This window comes from Thamnophis elegans, chromosome Z (assembly GCF_009769535.1).
Source record: "Thamnophis elegans isolate rThaEle1 chromosome Z, rThaEle1.pri, whole genome shotgun sequence".
Classification (NCBI taxonomy): Eukaryota; Metazoa; Chordata; class Lepidosauria; order Squamata; family Colubridae; genus Thamnophis; species Thamnophis elegans.
In genome coordinates this window covers 105,180,340-105,205,412 of record NC_045558.1, presented here as the reverse complement: position 1 = coordinate 105,205,412, position 25,073 = coordinate 105,180,340, and the positions used below count along the sequence as shown (strand labels likewise).

The following is a 25,073-nucleotide window of genomic DNA, read 5'->3' as shown; positions in this document are numbered from 1 at the left end:
CTGAAAAAATCAGCCTGTTTCAAAACCATATCATGTGGGGAATATCTTACAGTGAGCATGTCAGCTGTTTGTGGCAATCTTTCTGATGAGAATTGAGCTTTCCACAGCTTCCATGTTGGTTTCTTAAAATTTGAACAGCTCCTGTGTTTGATGTATGTGTATGGAATGCATCTTGATGCTTGCATACATTTCACAATAGATATGCCTTTCATTGCCATTTGTTTTATTCTAAAACCTAAATGAAGTTCCCAGCTAGTGTTGACGGTACCATCAGCTAGCTAAACGGTGTATTTCGAGTAGTCTTAAACGGCTTGCTAATCCTCACATTTTCTTGTTTCCTGCAATAAATTTCAGAGAGACATGTTAGGATATTTAGGCAGTCTAGAAACACATTTTAAAGGAGTACCTGGAGGATTGTATTAACTGAGTTACACAGATTGATTTCCCTCCCAAACAGAGTCGATATAAATCAAATCCAAAGAAATACAGGCAGAAAACCACTTTAAAGTTAGTATACTAGGAAGTTCAATCAACTCGGTTAGACTGCTGGTCTCTAAGCTATCCTGAGAGTCCTTCAGTGATGACTACTAAGGTTCTTTTGGCTGAAGAATGTATTTAGACCTTTAGAATATTCATTGATTCATTCATGCTACCTTTATTGTTTTTATAATTCAAGGCAGCAAGCCTATTTCCCCTAACTAACAATCCCGTGAGATGTATTGGATTGAGAGTGACTAGCTCAAAGTGACCCAGCTGGCTTTCATACCTAAGGGAAGACTAGAACTTCCAATCTCCTGGTTTCTAGCTCTGTGTCTTAACCATTAGACCAATCTGGCTCTCATACATGATATATAACATATCAGAAGTACTAGCAATAATAGTTTTTGCATTTAGGTGCACTGAGACTCTAATCCTCAGAATTCCAGCAAGCAGGTGGGCAGAGAGTAGCACTCCTAGCAAATCTGGAGGTCACCAGTTCAGTACAGGTAGTGCTAAATGCACACAAGACAGTTTAAAGTTTTTGTAGTAAAATACTTGTGTATCTGCACAATATGATAGGCTTGTTTAGGGTTTAGTTGATTTGTCAAATACGTAAGCCCAATTCTTTATATGGGTTAGTTTACATTTCAATGTATTGTGTGAGCCCAGAAAATAGATTAATATGAACAGAATTAAGATGACGATATGAATATGGCCATGCCATAGTCTAGTCTATTTTATTCAGTATTCTAAACCAGGCTTTCTTAATTTAAAATTTATGGACTTCAACTCCCAACATTCCCCAGCCTGCATACTGAGATTAAGAAACACTGTCCTAAACCATAAAGGCACGCTATTTTTTTTGTTCTGGGCATACTTAGTGGTCAAAGCAACAATAGGTCTAAGGCAACCTTTCTCCAAATTGACATTTCTAGAATGTTAACTGAAAACTCCAGAATGTTCAAGGGCTACAGCAAGAACTGAGAGGTTGCTAGGACCAGGACTCCAAAAAAGAGTAGAAGATGAGTGTACTGAATTCAATTCCCAACTAGCAAGTAGGTTTCAATCAAAGGCATGGTAAATCCACAAGGAGTTTTATGGAGAAGCCAACATGACAGATTCAAAAGCCGTTATTGGGAGACGGGGGACAGCACCTTGAGTATGAGTGCAGGGACTCTCCTAGAATGAAGGCAGTCTTGGGGGAAGACAAGGTAGGTGATGGAGAGATAGTTCATTCTTTGGCTGCCTGATTCTGAGCATTGCTGGAATTTTCCTCTCTACAGGAGCAAGTTTTGTTTGTTAAGTAATGGAGGCCATCTCTCTCTATGGTGCTTCAGAAACTCGACGAAGATTAATCTCGTGGAATTCCTGAAGAGGGGAAGCGCCATCCTAGTCTACAGTGAATATAACTTAAGCTCTTGCACATTTTTGCAACAAAAAAGCAAACCACAGACATCTGTTGACACACACACACCCTCCCACTATGCCTATGGCACATCATATAAGATCATAAATGGGGACAGGAAAAACTGATGAGGATCTATGAAATCCCCTCTTAATTTGGAAATCCTCTCCAGAGGTTTTGTTTATTGGATTTATAAAGCCACCAGACTTGGAGAAAAGTGACTCTAGGTTGCATGCATTATTAAGAAGAAGCAAAATACATAAAGGTAAAGTAATAAATACTATAGTTAATAAACAACCAGGACCCTTCTAGGTTGCAACCATCTTGATTGCAATGCATATGAAACAACAAAATATTTCTAAAGGTCAACAGGGCTGAAATTAGTTGCATGTTGAGGTGGAACACAGAAATATTCCAGAAAGTAAGTGCAACAAAAAAGGCCCACTTTTAGGGTCCCATTATGTGACATTCCTATAAGGAAAAGATCTGAAGTGTTTCAGTCGTAGTCGAGCATACAGAACAGGTGGAAACAATTGGAGAAAAATGGTCTTGTAGATAACCCAATTCTTTGCCATGATAGGTGATAACCAGCACTTTGAAAGGTATGTGGAAATGTCTGGAAGCCAAAGTGGTTCAGAAATTAGTTGTGTTGCTTAGGCATACCAACCTGTGTCCATGCTATCTGCACTGGCATGTTTTGAACCGCTCGAAGCTTCTGGCTCTTTTTTTAAGAGCAGCCCCAAGTAGAACCCATTGCAATAGCACAACTGGGAGATAGCAAAGGCAAGGGTGATCACTAATAGGATTCCCCAATCCAGGAACAGATATAATTGGCATCCAAGATGAAGTTCCTGACCATAGTCATCACTTGCACTTTGAGGAGGAGCTGAAAACAGGAAAATCCCAAAATTGCACACTGGTTCTGAGCAGGGGAGCCCAGCAGCTCCTCTTTCCAGAGATAGACATGTTTCCAGGTCCAGGACATACACATGTGCATGCGTGCGCACATGCACACAAATACTCCCCCTCTCATTCTCTCTCTCCCCTCCTCTCTTCCTATAATTGGATATCATCAACTTCCTGTTCCTGAGGATACTACATTCCATGCCAAGGGATAACCTTTTCCATGGTTTCAGGTTAAGGAAAAGGGGAGAAAGCCCTGAGATACCCCCACAAAATAAGAGTCTAGGATTAGACCACTCCCCCCACAATGTCAACTAGAACTGGAGAATCATTGCAATATTGCTTCTCTTACTTGCAGCTCCCTAACCAGTCCAGAAGGAAACCATGCTCAATGGTATAAAAAGCTGCTGAGAGATCAAGGATGCCCAGGATGGATGCATTCCCTTCACAATCCTGATTCCCTCCAAAGGCCATCATTTAAGTGTAACTAATGCTGTCTTTATGACCTGGCCTGAATGCAGGTTAAAAAAGGGTCCAGATAATCTGCTTCCCCCAGGATCCTTTGAACCATCTTAAAAGGGAAGGTTGGGGACAGGATGAAAATCATCATGTTAGAGCCAGCAACTAATTCTTGAGGAGGAGGCAGACTATGACTATGAGCTGGATGTTGATTTCCAAGAATTCACTCTGGCAGTGTAAATACTAGTTATTTTCTTATTCAGGAATAGTCAACCATATATTTAACACACAAACTTAAGTGTTTAAAAATAACCACATGGCCACATAAAAATATTCTATTTCAAAGAGTTGACGGATTCTTGGAATATGAAGTGCAAAGCTCCCACTATGGTACAATTCAAGCCATCGAATTGGAAGCATCCTGGGGCAAAGCCTTTGGTTCCACATACAATGTCCCATCTCAGGTCACCATTTTAAAGCTGATGAAACATAATCCTGAGAGCCCCAACAAGTCATCGCAAACTCTTACCTTGCTAAGCATTACATTTTCTTCATCATCTGATTTTTGTATAATTTTTGCATATATAGCAGAAACTGATTTCTGCTAAGCAAAGCAGCACCATCTTCCCTCTTAATTTGCCGTAATACCATTGACTCCCATTGACCTTACAATTTTTTCTCAAAAGATAAAAATCCTAGATGGTTACAAGGCAGAACTCAGTTTGAAAATGTGCTGCCCTGCCCAGAAAAGGAAGAAAAGAAAGCAGGAACTGTAAAAAAGTGGAACCATATATATTATAGGAAGGGAGAATCAACAGAGTTGAAAGTAGCTTTTTGGTAAATTAATGATTTGCAGATCTCTCCATGGGGCAAATCAAGAAAACCTAGACCAAGAAAGTATCAATAACAATATAATCGAAGACCCCCCCCACACACAAACATATTTTATACATGGGCAGGGCTTTGATTAAGTGGGCATGGGACCCACCTTGACTTTTTTAAAAATCCCCTCCCTGGACATGTTTGATGAGTTTAGATTTTAGACATTTTCACACTCTAGGCATCAAATGGCTTGACTCATCTTCCGATTCTGTTAGGAATTTCAAATGCCATTTTATTTCTCTTATTTCTCCAACTTTTTGAGCTTTATAGTTACAATTTCCAGCCTTGGCAAATTCTACTTTGTTTTCTTGGATATTTTTACTCTATTTATACAGTAATTGTAATTACATCATATAGTTCATGTCATATAGCAACAATTATATTTAAGCCTTAAACAGGAATGCTAGGTGATGAGGTGCATTATTATTGCATTTTCTTTTTAATTGCATTTTATTTTAGGAAATATTTTCAGTTTGGTTACCACCTAAAATTTGGTGCCCCAAAGCTATTGCTTACTTGACCTACAACCTACAGTTAGCCCTGTTTGTAAGTAACTATGTCATTGTATAAATCCATTCAACTCAATGTTTTTCAATCTCAGCAACTTTAAGATGTATTGACCTCAACTCCTGGAATTCCCCAGCCAGTATGTTTGAAGTTAAATTTCACACTTCTTAAAATTGCTGAGGTTGAGAAATGCTGCTTCAGCACCTAGTAATCATTTTGCAGGAGCATCCACAATATGTTCTTAAAACTTTTTTTATACACCTAGGCAAGAAAATCTACCCAACATACAGACCTTCCCTCTCCCCACTCATCATTTTAACAATTTTCTGTAAGATCAGCAATTTCAGATCTGGATTTTTGTTAGAAAACATCCCTAATAGTGACATTTTTATGCCTGTATCTGATTTGGGAGAAAATAAAACAAACAAACAAACAAACAAGTGGACAATGTATCATTTGAGTGGATGTTTTAGATGCACCCCAAAGATTACTGTTGTAGTGGGCAGCAAGGGGTCAAGCCTGTATGTGTGAGCAGGTGGACATATTCAACACTAGCAGCTGAATGGCTGGCTGGTTCTTAGCTACCTTCATTCTCCCATCCAGATGCCCCTAATCACAATGTTCACCCTCAATGGAAGGGGCAGGAGAGCACACTTCTGAAGAAGTCCTGCCAGCAGCTTCCCACCATCATTTTCCTTTTCCAAGATAGCCTACGTGAGGGTCATTCTAGGAAATAAAGGGATGCTAGAGGGCTAGCCCCTACTTTTTTTAAGCAATTCACCAACTTCTCTATTTTTGTTGTTTTTGTTGATGTTATTATTAGAGAAAAGGACTGATGCAGGGAAACTAGCAAGAGTCCAGAAAAATACCTTTGACACAGACTAACCTATCCCACAGCATCCATAAAACAAATGCAAAGCCACATCCCTATCCAAAGTATCTTGGTTAGGTCAGGGATGGGTTCCTGCTGGCATTACCATCGGTTCCGCGTTTGTGAGCATTTGCATCTAAAATTCCAATGCGTACATTAGAAAGGACAAAACAAATTACATTTTTTAAATGAAGATTGTTTTGCGCATGTGCAGAACAGAAAATCAAGATGGCAGCCCCTGAGGATAGAACCGGTTCAGGTGAGTGTCGGGCCAAGTTACTACCTCTTTGGCCGAACTGGTCCAAACTGGCAGGAACCACCTCTGGTCTAGGTAGTGTTTTATACTTACTCTTGATTTGGTACTGGAAAACGAGAAGTGTTTTTCATATAACTCCTGGACTTCTACAGAAGAAAACACAATTAAAAAAAAGTGACTGTGATGCCACAGTAGCCTGGGAGAACAGCTGAAACACCTTATAATATCTTTCTACATTGCATCAGTTTTAGCCATTTTTTTTCATGGCCACTTCAAGACTGCTGACTGCCTGAACCAGTTCCTGCAGTTTTCTTGTCAAGATTTAGAAATGGTTTGCCATGCTTCTTATTTTTTAGGCCTATGGATTGTGTTTGGCTGAAGATTACCCAGCTGGTTTTGTCCCTGAGGCAGTAGTAGAACACTTCCTCCCCTCCAGATTTCTAGACTAATGCCTTAACCACTAGGCCAAACTTTCTCTCTCCTTTGCAAATAGCACCTGTTTAAGAAAGATTTTCATTTGCATTTCTATTGACCATAAGGACCAGCTTGTCCTTACTGTGAAACAATTAATTTATTTTGGATTGTTGTGAAATGCTATCCCAAAGCGTGACCCGACAAAAGGGCGAACGACAAAACTGCGTCCGACTAAACCGCGTCGCTAAAACCGCAACGTCATCAACGCGGCGACAACAGCGCGGAGTCAGAAGGGCGCTTTACAACAGTGCGTCGACAGAAAGCCGATTTAACTTAAGGTAAGGGTTAGGTTTAGAGTTAGGTTTAGGGTTAGGGTTAGGTTTAAGGTTAGGTTTAGGGTTAGGTTTAGCGTTAAGTTTAGCGTTACGTTTAGGGTTAGGGTTAGCGTTACATTTAGGGTTAGGGTTAGGGGTAGGTTTAGTTTTACAGAGCGCTTCTGTCGCCGCGCTGTTGTCGGCGCGATTCAGCGCTCATTCGTCGGAGCGCTTTAGAACACGCAGTTTTGTCACCACGGTTTAGTCGGGCGCGGTTTTGTCGTTCACCCTTTTGTCAGTGAACCATCCCAAAGAGCTGTGTGTTCAATGGGAATTGGATGTATTTTCATAGATACATGGGATAATTGTACTGAGTGATTCACCAGAATTTTAACATACTAACACCTTAACATATTGTTTCCATCCTGTATGAATTGCAATCCATGACCAAAAATCTTCTCTTAGAAAGATTCTTAATGATTCCCCATAGAGATTTCTTTTTGAGGGTGGGGCTTTCAGGATTTGGGGTAACAGTTAAGTTACCCATTGAAGAATGGAAGATCTGACTACTGATTTTCAATTATTATTTTTTTGAAAGCAAATCAGCTTTAAAAAGAAGAAAACACATTAGCAAAGAAGGATCAAGCGTAAGTGTTTAAATCAGATATGGAATGTCCTAGACATGGAAGAAAGACTAAAATTGGGCTGTGTTTATACAATACATCATTTCACAAATTGGTCAATCACATTTTAGTTCAGTGTGGCATCCCAAATCAGAAAATTGGGTCAAACAAATAAACCGTATTTAAAATAACCATTGGGAAGTATGCCATGCCAACACTGCCTTGAAGTTCCAGCGTATCCAAATCTGTGATAACAAAATCTCTATTTCTTGTATGAGAAACAAAGAAATAATATTTTTCCTCTTTTTCCCTAAGACAAAAGTTGCAGCTGGGCCATCTGCCTTCCTCTCGGTCTGTGGGAGGCTTGTTGACATTAAGGAGATGCTGCTTGACTTTGGGAAGCAATTTTAATTCCTGCAAAGAAATTTAGGCTGGCAGCATTTTACCCTAACAAGACTAAGGAGGAGGGGAGAAAGTTCCAAGGTGACACGGAGGATGCAAACCCTGTACCTCCCTTGCTGCTAATAACAGAGTAAGAACATTTTCCTCCTACATAAGAACTTCAGAAATTGGCTGTCCCTTCCTCTCCTTCTTCCCCCATCCCAAATGATGGCATTCTCAAGTGCTAGAAGGGGAATTACGGTGCTGATGAGGTTAGAAGAAATCTATTTTTATTGCTTGGATATGTAGAGATGAAACAACTTTTTATCAAAGTCCTAGGCTCAACTTATTTTCTAGTTTCAGTGTGATTGCTTTTAGAATGGGAGCACTTAATGCTTCTTCAGCTTGCACCAATGTTTACAACTCTATTGTTCCATCCCTTAATTCAGGGGTCAGCAACCTGCGGAGCCGCATGTGACTCTTTCATCCCTCTGCTGCAGCCCCCTGTCTCTGGTCAGCTCCACAATTGATAGGGCTTTAGCACAGGTAGAGGAAAAAGGATGCCGTGCTAGGAGGAGACTCTATGGTGAGGGAACTGGATTTCTGGTCAGCAGAGGAAAAAGGACGCTGCACTAGGAGGAAACTCTATGGTGGGGGAACCGGACTTCCGGTCAGCTCCAGAATTGAATGGTGGGCTTCCGTTTAGGATGTTTGAATGTTTAAGGTTGGCAACACCTGCCCTAATTGATCAAAAGCAGTGTGAAGACACTTCAGCCAGTTTCAGAATCTTAAAAGCAAAGGAGTCACCGAATCACTGCTCTGCCCTCCCAATTTTAATTGTGGGCATGTGTCTGGAACTATTGCAAAATGATCTGTGCTTATGATGTGATTCTGCAAAGCCATCAATACAATAGCAGAGTTGGAAGGGACCTTGGCAGTCTTCTAGTCCAACTCCCTGCCTAGGCAGGAAACCCTATACCATTTCAGACAAGTGGCTATCCAACATCTTCTTAAAGACTTTCAGTGTCACACTTCCCCTTGAACGGCCTGCTAGGACATGCTTATTCTTCCTGTCCAGAAGTTAGATAGTGAGGTGAAGCAAATATCCTTGCAAATTGATAAACAGATTGCCCACAAGTTCTACTCAGCCACAGTATTTCAAAGAAAAGATTAGTTTTACTTCGGTTTCAAAGACCTCCTCAGATGAACCAGAAATAAATTGGTTCAGCTGCCAAACAGAGATCATAGCATGAGGTTACAGTCTGTCTTTTATCTCTGTGTTGTTACTGTTCAGACTGGGGTGGGTGGAAGAAGCAAACTGGGTGAGTACAGTGGCACAGTCAGAAAAGACTCTATATTTTGCCCTCTTTTAAAACTTGTTTTTAGTTTTATGTACTAAACTTGCCATATTGCTGACCTCCATTGTTTCACTTGTAAGAATATTCTTAGATCTCTTTAGTTTGTAACATGGCACCCTCCAGATAGGGAATGATGGAAATTGATGTTTCACTCATATTGAGCAGAGTTCCTCAACTTTGGCAACTTTAAGGTGTATGGACTTCTGAATTTTTGAAGCTGAATTCCACACATCTTAAAGTTGCCAATATTAAGAAACACTGCTATGCAGAGGATACCAGGTTGGGGAAGGCTTCTGTTACGCTACTAAGAGCCTTCAAATTCTTAAATTGCTCTACTGGTGAAACATGGAAGGTTGAACCTTTGAAACCATAGGGAAGAATGCACTTGCCTGCCAATCCTTTTCCCACTCCTTCATATCATAAGTTGCCTTTCTATCTCGGAGTCTTTTAAGAATTGCCTGGTTCTCCAGAGTAATCCTTACAAGTTCTATATTCTGCTTCTGTCGGAACACACTGCAAAACCACAAAAAGCTTGTGTAAGATGTGAGGATTAACACTGTAGTTCTCCAAAGTGGTTAAATTGACCCCCAAGGTTTGATGGGACTAATTATTATATATTTCATTGCAGTCAGCCAGATATTCAGACTGGATTTGGCATTTTTATCCACCCACTGAGTCCTTCCCAAGGGCCTGGGATACACAGAAGTTGACATTTGATGGTTTTAGAAGTGTCATTGTAGAATGTAAGTGGTGCTGCCTTTTGCAATTGACCAGTGATTATTTTGTCAGTGCTAATGGTTCAAGTGGTATGCCAGTTGTTTTGGGTTTGTATCTAAGGTGCCTATTACTATTGATACTACCTTGGTTTTCTTTTGCCACAATCATTCTATTTCTTTTTGCAGATTTTTGAATTTTGTTATTTTCTCTAGTTCCTTCTCTTTTACTCTGTGCTCTCCAAGTGCTGCCACATTCATTATCAGACTTCTTTGTCTTTTTTACTGACAACTGTTAACTCTGGGATATTTTGTGGCAGATATGTTTAAATTATGAAATCCCAGAGCAATTTTGCGTCTTCATTTTCTATTACTTCCTCAATTTTATAGTCCCACCAGTTCTTGCTAGCAGGCAAATGGTATTTCTTCCAATGCTCTATGTGATCTTGCAGCAGCTAACCAAGTGGTTCCCTGTATCTTTAGTTTCTTTGCAGAGGTAGTACTTGTTGTCTGTTGCTGTCAATACTGGCAGTATGCATTTGTTAAGGCTTGGTCTTGTGCAGCCAGGATTAGCCTCTATATCTTTTTTTTTTTCATTTTTCCTGCTTCCTAGCCATTGTGAGCTCTATTATCTGCTTTGGCTATTAGTTTTTTTTTTTTTTAAATATACAGGTCATGTAATACTTTGTCTGTCTCCCTATGTCTCTTTCTTGTTCTTCATTTGGCCTTTCTTGTAGGCCAGTTTGGTCCCTCCTTTAGCCAGTAAACCTATTTGGTAAATTAGAGTCAATGCAACTTCTTCATGTCCTTTAGATATTCTTCTAATGTCCTTTTGTCTTCTTCAAAAACCTGATGTTGCAACATTCCACGCCCACCTATTTTCCTTGGTAAGTAGAGTCTGTCAATGTCATTGTAAGGATTAAGGTAGGATTCATTATCATTATTTTTCTGGTCTTCCTATCCAAGTTTTTTTTAATTCTGAGCTGGTCCACTATTCCAGCTGTGTATTTAATGACTGGAATTGCTCAGTTGTTAATTGCCTAGATGGTGTTTCCTCCACTGAATTTGTACTCTAAGATCTTTTTTCACTCTCTTGATGTATTCATTTCTAATGTTTTTTTCTTGACTTCAGTGTGCTTAATGTTGTTAGTTTGAAAGATGTGCTGGTATTTGCAGTGAGCATCTTTATCCAGATTCTTGATGTTATTTCAATTTTGATTCCTTCAATTTTCACTATTTCCCCCCACTTAATGCTATGGCACATTTGTCCAGTTCAAATCCAACTGCGATATCTTAACTGTATATACCTGTGATGGAAAACCTATGGCATGTGTGCCCAAAGTGGCACATGGAGCCATATCATCTGGCACACATGGCGTCGCCCGTTCCTCTTGGTGCACATGCACATGCATGCATGATGATCAGCTTGCCTTCGTGTGTGCGACAGTGCAAGAAACTGGTCTTCTGTTTTTCGGTGTGAGCATGCATGCCAGCTAGCAAACCGTTCATGCATGTGCACCAATAACCAGAAGATTAGCTGGCCGGTGCAGATGTGCATGCCGCAAACCAGAAGTTAATTTTCCAGTGCACCCTGGGAAGCTCCTCTTCCGGGTTGTGGCCGCGATGAGCGACACCCTCTATTTTCGGCACTCAGTGCCAAAAAGTTTCACCATCACTGGTATATAATGACGGTGTGATTCAATGATTCTGTTTCAGATGGTGTTTTTCTGTACAGCTTGTGGTCATCCATTTATAGGAGTTGGGATAGCCTGGCAGATATTTTTGATGCTTGATAACCATGACCTGACTTGTTCAGTATTGTTGACAGAGGAATCAATGCAACAAAAAATATATAGTAGTGAGTCTCCTTGAAAGATTTGTCTTGATATTAACCTCTCCCTATCTATCAACATTGACCAGTAGCCATGTCTTCCATTGTGCCATTGATCTTTGTTTTTGATCTTGCTACTGAATCCTATTGTTTCTAGGCATTTGATTATCTCTATCCAAGAAGTATAATCAATCCATGCTACTTTGATCTTTTTTCTCTTACAGTTTTCCAAAAATCATCTTGTCAATTAGGAGTTGCTCTTTCATTCCTCTGCTGTTTGGGTGGTTCCTATTCTGCTAAGGTGGAAAGAACTTGTTTTCAACTACAGATGATATTGGAATGTATGAGCTCCCACACCAGTTAGCAATTTGAAGGTTATTGATAAGCAGGTAATCAATCTATAGTTGCCTGGTGCTCCTTTTGCTGGTTCTTTCATTTTCAGGCAGGTTTTGCCAGATGTTAGCCATTCTTCAATTTTACCTCCTTGTAGTATGATGTTAAATTACTTGGCAATGAATGAGTATAGACTAGTCAAATGTTTCAACCAAAATGCATACAGTTCATATTCACCTGGTGCTGACAAATTCCTGATATTCCTTGCTCTTTTCTCTAACATTTATGCTAATTACATTTTATCCATTTCAGCTTCTTTTTTATTCGTGTCTATTTCCTTTAACTAACTGTGTTCTTGCTGTATTTCTATGAGTTATCGTATATCTGTGCCCAGAACTGCACTGTTTCTTCCTTGTGAGGAATTGACTGATCCACTGCAGTCTCTCCATTGATGGATTAGTAAACACCTTTCTGGTTGGATTGATATTGGATACTCTGTGTATAATTTGCAGTTTGAGTTTTGTACTTGCTATTATTCTTGACTATAGGTATTATTTGCGGATTTATTATTTCCAGTGCTTTCTTGATCTTCATTTCTAGGTGATATTTCATAATCCAATTTTTTTGGTTTTCTTGTTCTTCAGCTTCTTTTCTTTCATCTGTTCTCCCTTGCTTGTTTGTGATCTCAGCTTGTTGATCTCATTTTCCAGCCTGATCTTCCATTTTGGTGTGTCCCTATTTGGGGCTTTTCTTCTTCTTGATTATTATTATTATTATGGTTTGTTACACAGTCAGCTAGATGAGTAGCAAGTATTAAATCATTTTCATATAATAACTGTTGAAATTTTGTGAAGGTGTTGATCAGCTGAAGAATTTCGGGATCCTTGATTTAGAGCAGTGTTTCTCAACCTTGGCAACTTGAAGATGTCTGGACTTCAACTCCCAGAATTCCCCAGCCAGCGAATTCTGGGAGTTGAAGTCCAGACATCTTCAAGTTGCCAAGGTTGAGAAACACTGATTTAGAGATTTCCTCTGCTAAAATGGAAAAGTTGGCTGATTTTGATTAAGTAGTATATTTTCTTACCCTTTGAGCAAAGAAAGCAACAAACATTTCTTACCTTTTGGCTGATTTTTTTTATACTTTAAAATTTACATTTGACTGTTTTTTCTTTCTTAATTTTTGAAAAATATTGCTGATGACAATATAAGTCATTTTCACTTAACAACCGCTCATTCATTCAGTAATCTTTGAACTTACAATAGCATTGAATAATGAGTATTTATGACTGTTTGTACCATGTTTCCCTGAAAATAGGAAAATAAGAGCCGAGGTGGCCCAGTGGTTAGGGTGCAGTACTGCAGGTCACTTTAGCTGACTGTGATCTGCAGTTCAGCAGTTCAAATCTCACCGGATCAAGGTTGACTCAGCCTTCCATCCTTCCAAGGTGGGTGAAATGAGGACCCGGACTGTGGGGGCAAGTTGCTGACTCAATTTGCTAAAAAAAAATTGAAAACCGCTTAGAGAGGCTGAAAGCCCTATGAAGCGGTATATAAGTCTAATAAACAAACAAGTCTAATAAACTTGGCCTTATTTTCAGGGAGGTCTTATTATTTTTGAGGTGTAGGAGGTGGCAAGCATGGTCACCTCATGACTGCTGCTGTGTTGCAATATTTTTGGGGAGGGCTAATTTTTGGGGAGGGATTATTTTCAGGGGAGGGCTTATTTTAGCACATGCGCTCAAAAGCATGATTGGACTTATTATCTGGGGAGGTCTTATTTTCAGGGAAACAGGGTAGTAGTTGTGACTCTTGCAACATTCCTATAGTTCTGTGTTTATGATCTTAGTACTTGGCAACTGCCTCAAAAGCACGGTGTTGGAGAACAATCCTGGGATTGCCATTTGCAAACTTCATGGCCATTTCCTAACAAGCAAAGTCAATAGGAAGCTGCAGAAAGTAGCAAATACTGATCATGTGATGTCACACTTAGTGATGTCCCAGGATTTGCTTAACAATAGCAACAGAAAGTTTTGTTGCTAAGTAGTGCCGTCATGTGTTTTAAAACTGTGTTGCTTAGTGATAGAAATTCCAAGTCCAATTACCACCTTTAAATGAGGTCTACCTGGATGAAACAGAATATCACCTCAAGTGAGGAAATGTCAAATAGTTCCCTGACTCATTTCTTTCTTTCTTTCTTTTGTAATGAAATTGATTTTAAAACATTTAATGAGAAATGTTTCTTATTTCTTTCTACATGAAAGGAAAAGAGAAGAAAGTAAAAAAGTAGAAGGAAGTAGGAAGATAAAATATTTGCGAATAAACAGAGATTTTAAAATTATGTTTTAAAATGCATTGCATTCAATAATTAGTTGAATATATAAAACTCATTACTGTACTGAACATTTTAAGAAATAATTATAAAATACTAGGCATTAGTATTTATATTGATATTACCACTTTTGTCATTATAAATGAACACAATCTTGTAAAAAAAAGAAACAAAAAGCGAGAGGAAAAAATAAAAATGAAATAAAATAATAATTTTAAGTATGAGTAAAAGAGTATTGAATTGTAAATTCTCTCCAGGTGTATACAAAATCGAAATAATTATAAACAATTAAGATTGCTTTTGGTTTCTATCTTTACCTTACAGTTCCCTCACTTAAAAATAATTCACTAAGTATTTAAAATTTCCTTATTAAATAGCATTAATATGTAGGGGTAGCCATTCTTGCATAAATTAGTTAGACTTTTGGATGTATTGACTGTTAATTTTGCCATTGCTGAGCATTTCCCAACTTGGTTTCTGGTCTGAAATTGTTGGCAAAGGTTCTCATTTCCAAAGTTGGATGCATAATTATTTTTTAAAAAAAATGTGATTATACCCACGCACAAACACTTTCCCCATCAGGATCACAAATGTGTGTCTATAAGATAAAAGGTGTCTTGTGACTGGAATTGTTCTAGAACAAAATAAACCTCTCCCACCATTTCTTTTCCTGACATTCCTCATTCCTTATGTGTTTCTGTTGCATTGTCTGACAACATATTATGCTGCTTGATTTATCTTTAAAAACTCTTCATGCCTACCCAATTCTAAACCCTCAGTCTCTCTTCCCCCTTCCTTTTCTCTCTTTCTTGCTTTCTACATTTCTTTCTGAATCTCATCCCCAACCCTCTAGTTTCCCTCTGCTAGGATTTTATGACCTCATTGGCCAGAATTTGGTGAACCTTTGGTGGTCCTGAAAACTAAGGCTCATGTCACTTCCTTTAGAATAGGGGTGAGCAGCCTGTGGCTCCCGGTCTAAAACAATCTCACGTTTTCCTTTCATTGTGACTATGTAGGGCTGTAATAAAGTTTCATATGCATAGTTTAACCCTTTGAGAATGATAGAATGTTTTGCTTGGACAGAATTACAGCAGTTTGATTGCCCTTGCTTCAGTTGATTAATATCGCTCATCACTGATAGCAAAATAGAAGAATATTCTAAGTGTTTTGATTGACTGGCAAATAATAAAATCACAAAACTGCATCTTGCTTACTTTGGCCATGTCATGCAAGGGAATTTACTGGAGACAGGCTATTGAAGAACACTGTGGCAGGACACCATCAAAGCTGACACAAAGCCAGAGCATAGAAAAACTTAAAGAAGTAATGCAAATGGGGAGAGACTTGGCCCATAGAACTGATTGAATGGCTGCTACATCATCATCATCATCATCATCATCATCATCATCATGTGTTTGACATGGGCTCACCTACAACAGAAGCACTTCTGGGATTTAGCAATGATTGCTCAAGCACATCTGGTCACCCAAACCAGAGGTGGGTTGCTGCAGGTTCACCCCAGATCAGTGTGGTGGGAGGCTCTGCCCACCCTCCTGGACCCTTCTGCACATGCCCCAAAGCATCATGTGATCACGCATAAAACCAGTAGTAAATTAAATTGCAATCCACCACTGACCCTAATAGTTGCCTATGAAATGTGCAGTGGGGAAGTGGAATAAAATTTAAATATCATGGCTTTGTGTCAAATTAAGTAGAAAAAGGGTGTTCTGCAGTGCAGAAAGGATCAGTATAAGACTACTTTAGTCTTGGACTGGGGGTAAGATAGAGCAGTGTTGTATGATTAAAGAGGAAATCCAGCATTATCAGACTAGTTTGGTGCTGAACTTCAATAGAAATGACCAAAAGGCTTCAATCTACTGGTGAACTTTGATGGATGAAGATTAGCAGCCCAAAATAGTTCTTTTGTTTTTAGGAAAAACCTATGAACATTGTAGCATAATCCAATTTAAAAGCCAAACAAATTTGTCTAATCCCTGTAATGCAGTGTCTTTCAACTTTGATAACTTTAAGATGGTGGACTTCAACTCCAAGAATTCTCCAGGTCATGCCAACTGGAGAATTCTGGAAGTTGAAGTCCACTTATCTTAAAGTTGCAAAGGTTGAAAAATACCATTGTAATGAAATTGTTTGCTGTGGTGCCACAGGCTGTCTGTTATTACTCTGCTACTACAGCTCTTTCCCAAGCCTAATGAAATGTGAAAGGTTTCCAGCCTCAGCGCGATGGAATAGTCAAGATGGAATGGCCAGGATGGAAACTGCAATTGTGCAATAAGGAACTTCATCTGTTTTTCTTTTTCTTTTGTATTTTCTTTTGTATTTGTCAGCATTAGAAAGGGGCAGGGTTTCAATTGTGTAGATGCAGCTGCCCTCTTGACTTTTTTTGACACCCCTCCTCTTCCAGATCCTCCTATGTTTTTCAGGCACTCAGGAGAACTGCTTTCCAACATAACCTTGTACCAGACTATGAGACCTGCTTGACAGGTAGCTTAAATCCTGCAAGGGTAGCTGCTGCATTAAAACATTGGTAGGTCAATCCTGCTCACCTCTTTTGTTGGTACTCATTCCAGCAATCAACCATACCTGAACCACGATATATATTAGCTAGACGTACACACAGGGACTTATTTTCTTGTTCAAGCTGCCCATTCCTCCGCTGGGCATCCTGTGGAAAGAGAGGTCAGCTGGTTGAAACTCTGTTTGTTTTTGGTTTCTTTTGTGACCTGGAGCAATTTTTTTACACCATGTTTTTCCAATCATTCTCCTTTAGTTTGATGGGATCTTTCCCTCCAACAAATACAAGGCAGAGGGTGTGGCTTTCTATGTTTCCTTTAATGAGCCATGGTGGCACAGTGGTTAGAGTGCTGTACTGCAGGTTACTTCTGCTGATTTGCTGACTGCCAGCGGTTTGGCAGATCGAATCTCACCAGGCTCAAGGTTGACTCAGCCTTCCATCCTTCCGAGGTGGGTAAAATGAGGACTCAGATTGTTAGGGGCATTAGGCTGACTCTGTAAATTGCTTGGTGGGGGCTTTAAAGCACTATGAAGGGGTATACAAATCTAAGTGCTAAGTGTTAAGTGCTATTAATGACAAGAGGATTGGAGCTAATTTTTAAAAATTAAATGCAAACTTCTAAACCTCTTTTCTCAATTTAACTGGGATCTTGGTATTAAGAAATGTTAATATTTCTACTCCCTCAAATACTTTTAATTAATATTCCCCTATATCCCCTATTTCTATTTTTGCTGCAAAGAAGAATTGCAGCTCTCTCTTACTCGCTCTCTTACATCCAAGGCTGCAAACATAAAGGTGATTTCTAGACAGCAGCTAACTAACTACAAAAACACTAATTCCTTGCTGCCACCTAGTGATCTTTTGGATTTGTACTGGAACAGACAGCCTGACAAATGGAAGTGTAATGGTACCAATTGGTTATTTTGATTTCTGAATCAATACAAATAATGATGCAGTAACAAGAACAAAAGTAATTCATTTTATTTCATTTAAACTACTTCAAAAAACTGTATACAAAAAAACAAAAACAAACGATACAAGCAAAATAATAATAAAGAAAAGACAATTAAGAACCAGGGCAAAATGGGAAAAGGCAGCCACTATGAATCATGAAAAAGAAAAAAAGGCTAATGTATTATAATACAATGAAATTGACATTTTAATTTGTTTCACTTCTGTTACTTTTCTGTGATATTGCAGTAGTATTATATCTACATGAATTATTAAAATTCAATTTTCCAATGATGAGTAGAAATATGTAGAGTCCCAGGTCTCTCTCAAACCCATTAACCCCAAAATCAAACAGCTTTGTCTTCCCCAATCTGATGGAGTCCAGTTATGAATATTCACGACAGCTTTCTGGCAGTTGGCAGATTCCTAACACATCCGGAGGGCAACCACTTGGGAAGCTTCCTACAGATTTAATCACAACTAAGAGAAAGAAAATTATATGGATCCCTTGAGTTAGGCCAAGGGAAGGTCATGTGATGCTCTCAGAAGACTGAAAGTATCATCAGCCTTCACCAACTTGATCAGAGATCAGTAATGATAGAAGTAGAAGTGTAGAGCTTTCAGAAAACTCTTGTACAATTTTTCCTTCTCTATGACTTTGGATGTTGCTATCTTTTCTTCTCTTATACTTGCTGCATGTAATCATTTCATTTATCATTCTGCTAGCATGGGAGAGAATGTTTTGTAAAATTCTAGAAAGAGAAATAACCTAAAGAGATTTTTCCCCCCAATTTAATATCTTAATTACATTGCTTCCTTTCTGAGGATCATTTGGATTCGCAGCCCTATCTTGTTCCATAATCTTGTGGCTTGTGAACAACTTCTGAACAAAAGGGAGCATTTGATTAGCCTTACCAGAAAAGTATAAATCTAAATAATAAGCTTTTTATTAAAAAGAAAAATGTTCCTATTTTTTAATCACAGTTCTGAACAATACTTTTTTTAAGCGATGATTTATTTTTAGGATGAATATATCTGATATTGCTTCTGTAATAAGAAATCCAGAAATAATTGTATCTTGAGAAAAGCTGGAGGTGTCTCCAATATTGTCAAGTCTTGGGGTCTGGTTTACTTCTAAATAAATATGGATCAAATTGGGATGGAAAATTTTGAATTCTGACCTAACTCTAGATGAAGATGATCTGTCTTGGTTCTTGGCTATGATTTGTTAAACATGGTTTTATAAGTAAACTACAATATCTAGTTATCTTGAAGAACATAACATTTTTTAGAGTTTCAGATAGGAGTGTCCACCTCTGCTAGTTTGAAATGGAGGCTTTCTGCATATAAATAATAATAATAATAATCACTTTTGAAATTTCAAGTTGTTTACAGGTCTTCTCATAGACATGTAGGTAGCGTACCAGTCTTTATTGCCATTTAATGTCCATCTGGACATTTGCACCTTATATATGGTAGCTTTATGCTAGGCCAAATGGACATCTTCTTAGTTTAGGTTTAGGTTTATTGGATTCATATGCCGCCCTTCTCCCAAGGCAGCATGCAACATAAAAGAAAACACATATTACAAAAATTAAAAGGGACATTAAATAAAGTATCCAAAAAAACCCCCCCAATTGATATTTACAATAAAAATTTAAAAATTAAATTAAAATTTACAACCAAATTAATCCTATATTTTATTCTATTCAGGCGAGGCCGGCTTGCTGGAAAAGCTAACTTTTCAGGGCACATCGGAAGGACTGAAGGTCAGGGATTATGCGACGCTCTGGGGGCAGCTCATTCCAAAGGGAAGGCGCTCCCAGAGAGAAGGCTCTCCCCCTGGGGGCCGCTAGCCGACACCGTCTGGCCGATGGCACCCTGATTATACAATCCCACTTTATAGGAGGTAACAAATGAAAATTGGAACAAACATGTATTGCTATCTAACAATCTTCATGTTTTTTCTCCTTTTCTGAGAAAAACAGCTTCAGTCTAGAAGTATTGTGGGGAGAAACACCAATATTTAAGTATGAGAGATCCTCTAGGTAGCACCCATAACAAAAGGAGGTTCCCTTACCTGAATCTTAGAGAGCTTGAAATAATGATGAATCTGTGCATCTGGACAGCTATTATCTACCTTGTTCTTGGCTGGACAAAGCAGATAAAAGAAACATTGACAGCTGTACTAGATAGACCAGACTAGAAAATCAACTCTACCAGAAGACTTCATGAAGATAAGGTAAAGGTAAAGGTTCCCCTCATACATATGTGCTAGTCATTCCTAGTCACTCTAGCGGGTGTGCTCATCTTTGTTTCAAAGCTGAAGGGCCAACGCTGTCCAAAGATGTTCTCCATGGTTATGTGGCCAGCATGACTAAACGCCAAAGGTGCACGGAACGCTGTTACCTTCCCACAAAAGGTGGTTCTATTTTTCTACTTGCATTTTTACATGCTTTCGAACTGGTAGGTTGGCAGAAGCTGGGACAAGTAATGGGAGATCACTAGGGATTCCAACTGACGACCTTTCTGATCACCAACCTCAGCATCTTAGCTACTGAGCCACCACATCCCATCTACAGGCTACAATAATAGAATCTTGAAAGTTTGATTGTGCTATCCCTCACCCCATTTTGCCTGAGACACTGCCAAATATTGTCTTTTTTCCAGAATGTAAATGATGTTTCAGCCTTCTTTGTCTTGGTGATAGTTCTTGTATATTTCATCAAGACCATCTCCCTTACTCTCTACAAATATAGCATCCTCCAGTCAAGCTTGAGATATTTCCAGCTACCAGGCCCAAAGGGAAGGATAGTATAGTCTAAGAGTAGAGATTGATAGAGTGAAATTTTTGGCAATATCTTGCCTTCCAAGAACAGGTTGGAAAGCTCTGCCAATCTGCAAAGCATCAACTTGGTGAAGTCACCTGCCTCATGGCAAGCTTCAAGGTGAAAAGTTGTTCAATCTATGAATAGTCTTGCGTCTAAATATCAGGGTACCCATGGGTATTCTGGATATGGTAGATAGAATGAGTTTGACAAGATGGGGTTTGAATGGGCTACGCTCTGATCTGTGACAATTGGACTGAAAGTGTTGCTGTTTCCCTGTTTAAATATTATTACCTCCTTTTTGAGAATATCACCATCTGATATTTTTTTTAGATAATACTTTTAGTGAAACACAATATTTTCTATTTCTGATCTGCCACTCAGATTGTACTTCTGACTTTATACTGTATATGTATCTGAATTTATAGAAAATGCACCATTGCTATTATTGGATGATTTCATCTGAATTCCATCTGAAATCATTGAATATCATGTGATAATAATATCTTTTCATCAGTTGCAGCACAAGCATTTTTGTTGCCTTTTGGCATTTAGTTCCCATGATCCACCTGTGAGGAATTGCCTCAAAGATTATATTTTTGGCTGCTTTCCCATCCTGAGTATTCTGCTTATATGTGGAACATTCCCCAAAATTCTAAGCAAGACTGAGGGATTCTGGGAGAGGAAGTCCACATATTTGAATTATCATGTAATTGTGGATAAGTCCTTCTTAACTACTATAGTCTGACTCATTTGCATTTCTGTGATACCAGAGGAGGGTTTACTATATCAAGCAACCTCATGGCTTAATTATGGTTTTGTCAGTTAACCAAATGTTTTAGGTTTGCATAACAAAGCAAATCTAAGACTCTGCTCAAACAATATACAAATTAAAATATAGTTAAGCTATTATTATTCTGCATGATTCCATATGGTGTGGAAACATTGTATGAGCCTCGCAAGCTAACTATGATTAACATATGCAAGAACTATATGAACAGAATCAGTAGTGGGTTGCTCCCAGCATTACTGCACACGCATGGGCATTTGCCAAAAAATTGTTCTGCGCATGCACAGAACATTTAAAAAGCACTGATAAACATGCTGGCAACAGCATGGGCAACTGGGGATCTGATTCAGGAGTGTAGCCAGCCACCTGTCCCTACCCAGTTGCAAATAGGCCATGGCCCAATAATGGGCCACAACCCGGGATGATGGTGGTGGAGTTGGGGACCCCTGCAATAGAACACTAAGCAATGAAATATTAGGAAATCCACCCAACAGAAAGGTATGCAATACAGTTATCCTCAATTTACAGCCATTTGTTTAGTTATAGGTGCGCCGAGGTGGCGCAGTGGTTAAATGCAGCACTGCAGGCTATTTCAGCTGACTGCAGTTCTGCAGTTCGGCTGTTCAAATCTCACCGGCTCAGGGTTGACTCAGCCTTCCATCCTTCCGAGGTGGGTAAAATGAGGACCCGGATTGTTGTTGGGGGCAATATGCTGACTCTGTAAACCGCTTAGAGAGGGCTGAAAGCCCTATGAAGCAGTATATAAGTCTAACTGCTACTACTACTACTGCTACTATAGTTGAAATTACAATGGCACTGAAAAAATGCTTTTTGACCAGTCCTTACAATTATGACTGTCACAGCATCTCCAAGGTCATATGATTAAAGTTTGGATACTTTGACACCTGGCATGTATTTACAATGGTTGCAGCGTCCCGGGGGTCATGTGATCGCCATCTGTGACCTTCCCAGCCAGTTTCTGACAAGCAAAGAAAATGGGGGAAGCGTAATTCATTTAATCACTGCATTCAGTCCCTGAACAACCATGGCAAAAAGGTTGTAAAATTAGGCATGACAACCTAACAACCATCTTGCTTAACAGCAGAAATTATGTTCCCTCTTGTGGTTGTAAGTCAAGGACGATCAGTAGTGATTTATTCAAAACCCTCCTTTTACAGTCTGTTTTGTTCTATCTTTGACAAGATATATGGATTCCAACACGGTTGGTCTAAATGGAATAGGCGGTTCTTAATTGCTTTTTGAAAATTATGATTATTTAACTGAACAGTAATTATTTGAGAACTGTAGGAAATAGGGAAAGATAGGCTGTGGATATGGAATATCTTACCAGACATTCAACAATTGTTGAATACCGAACAATGGCTTAGCTGCCTAAAGACACATTTGCTCCAGCTGCTCTTTGCATAGAGCTTAATGTGATTGTTTTTGTGAAGTTTTGGACTGCTACCGTGATTTTAAAATAGAGTTCCTTTAGTGCGATCAGATATTTTAATTCTGTGCTGCAAACCCCTTTGAACAGTAGACCTCAAGTCTAAGTATAAATAAAATCTAATCACAATAGGACAGCCATGCTTGTGAGTAGCTATCAGGAGGTGATGGAACTGTAATAATGGGGGAGAAGCAACTGCTAAGGGGAGTAACCACTTGGGGAAGCATAGGAAATAATCAGGGGGTGGATGAAGATTTTTGCAATTATTAGAACAAAGTTGATGTTGATGAATAGATGGCAAGAGTAAGTTAGCTTCTCTTCGTCTAATAGAAAAATTTCCTTCCTCCCACATACATCGCCTTTCTATCGTGTCATCTAAACTAGCTTTAAATTATACATATTTTTTGGCCTCTGCTTTTTTCTTGCTCTGTTCTACTTTTAGTAAATCTTTTACCAGGCTAAGTTCTAAATTCTGTCAAACAACTTCAAGAAGCATAGTTTGCATAAGGCACTAAGGGGTAATAAGTTTATTTGCATGTCATATACTAAGCTGAAATAAAAGATAGGCTGGATTATGATGCAGTTTAGTAGGCAATCACTTCTGGGCAACTGCTTGTCTTTTGAACAATGATCCTTGTAGCTTATTTAGAATGAATGGGACCAAAAATGCTAGGTTAGAAGCATTTCATAGAAGTTTAAGACCCACATTTTGCCCCTTAAAACTTTAGCCTACATGGTTTCAGACCAGAGGTGGGTTGCTGCCGGCATTACAGCTAATTCACTGTGCACTCACTTTGCGTCCGTGCGCGCGCACACAGTTCCCTATAAATTGTTCTGCATATGCACAGAACATTTAAAAAAGGACTAAAGAACATGCCACAATTGGTATGGGCGACCAGGGAACCGGTTCAGGGGCGTGGCCATCCTGCCGTCCCTACTGGTTCAGTGACTCAGTTGCAATTTCCACTACTGGTTTGCTTGAACTGGTGCAAACCGGTAACAACCCACCTCCGTTTCAGACCCATCTACTTTCAAAATGTGGCCCTTGATTTGCTTTAAAGTAGACAAATAAAATCTGATTCAAAATAAGCACAGACACTGTTGAGTCTTTCATTCAGTGCAGTTTCTAACAAGCTTTTGCTGATTGCTTGTAACCCCCTCCCTCCCATTTCTCATTTGTGCCAGTTGGTCTGTCAAAGGCTGATATATTATCAATCTATGATTCTTTGCGCTGAACACAGCCCCAAACGGAAAGCCATAGGACTGACTTTGAAATAAATGTGCCTCAGTCCCTTCTGTGGATTTTAACACTAAACAAATGAAGGATTGGAAGAAGCCTACCCAATTCTAGTTTGCCTCGAAAAGTGAATTCTCCTGTACGGGATTTATTCTTCCCCAAGTTGAATCTCTGCCTGGAACTGGCAACGACCACAGGGAATGTGACGACTTCTAAGCTGCTCATCTTTGCACAGCTGCTCTCTCTTCTCAGATCCCAAGCGAAAAGGCAAAACTCTGGGCTGAGCTTCTGCATCACCCCTCCCCTTTGGCCAAGGTTGCCATAGATGCCTCAGCTGTGACATCACGGACTGTGAAATGCTATAAGGAGACAGCATTGTGTCCCCAACTCTCTGTCATGGTTGCATTCAGATCATATCCCAAGTATTTGTTGTGGCTTATTGCTCAGAGGCAAAGCTTCAGCTTAATCTCTGTGGGAAGAAAAATTCTATACCACCCTTTGCCTTTCATGCCACTCACCAACCCCATCCATCCCTGACCTGCCAATAAAACAAAAAGAGCCTTTTCCACCAATTCTGATATCTAGGCTGAAATTGATTAAGCACATCTAGAAATTACACCCAAGGAAAACAGCCTCAAGATATAAAAATTCAAGAAACAAAATGGGATTTGGAGAATTTACCTAGGTTATGTATCTATGCCTCATAACTCTATGCCTAATATCTAAAGCAAAGAGCAGAAATATCGGTGAGATGTCTATCTTGCTTCTCCTCTAGGAGCTTTAGAGCAGGGGTTACCAACCTTTCAGACCTCAGGGATCACTAAATGCATAATTTTAAATCTTGCAGACTACTAATATGATCTGCCTAATGACCGGCTGGGTAGGTGTGGTTAATTGGTCATGTGACTGGGTGGGCAAGGCCAACTCGATGTCACTCACATCAAGGGGTACCTCACCAGCCTCTACTCGCCCCTCCCTCCCAGCCATTCCTTACCTTCCTGCCCAGGCTCCTTAGGGCCCCAACAGGAAGCAATTGTTGGAGCCACCATGAGAAAGAGTTGGCAAAACAGCTCAGTACAAATTGGATCTGACCGAGAAAGAGGCTAGGTAGAAGCACCGCACTGAGGACTATGAGCATAGGCTTTTCAAGCAAAGGGAACACTGGGAGTGCAAACCAGGTACCGGCACCTGCAGGTTCAGTGGGCTGAGGTGGTCAGCCAGTTCC

General features: G+C 39.4%; 1 protein-coding gene across 1 annotated transcript; it reads right to left on the bottom strand.

The window, feature by feature from the left end:
- Positions 1 to 206: 206 nt before the first annotated feature.
- On the bottom strand, positions 207 to 24,073 carry CFAP97D1 (CFAP97 domain containing 1). The gene is made up of 6 exons (XM_032235405.1): positions 23,953 to 24,073; positions 19,624 to 19,694; positions 16,624 to 16,742; positions 9,243 to 9,366; positions 5,857 to 5,909; positions 207 to 338 (listed from the first exon to the last, which is right to left on the bottom strand). The coding sequence occupies exons 1-6, from the start codon at positions 24,071 to 24,073 to the stop codon at positions 275 to 277; spliced, it is 552 nt and encodes a 183-aa protein (XP_032091296.1). The 3' UTR covers positions 207 to 274.
- Between the last annotated feature and the right edge of the window lie 1,000 nt (positions 24,074 to 25,073).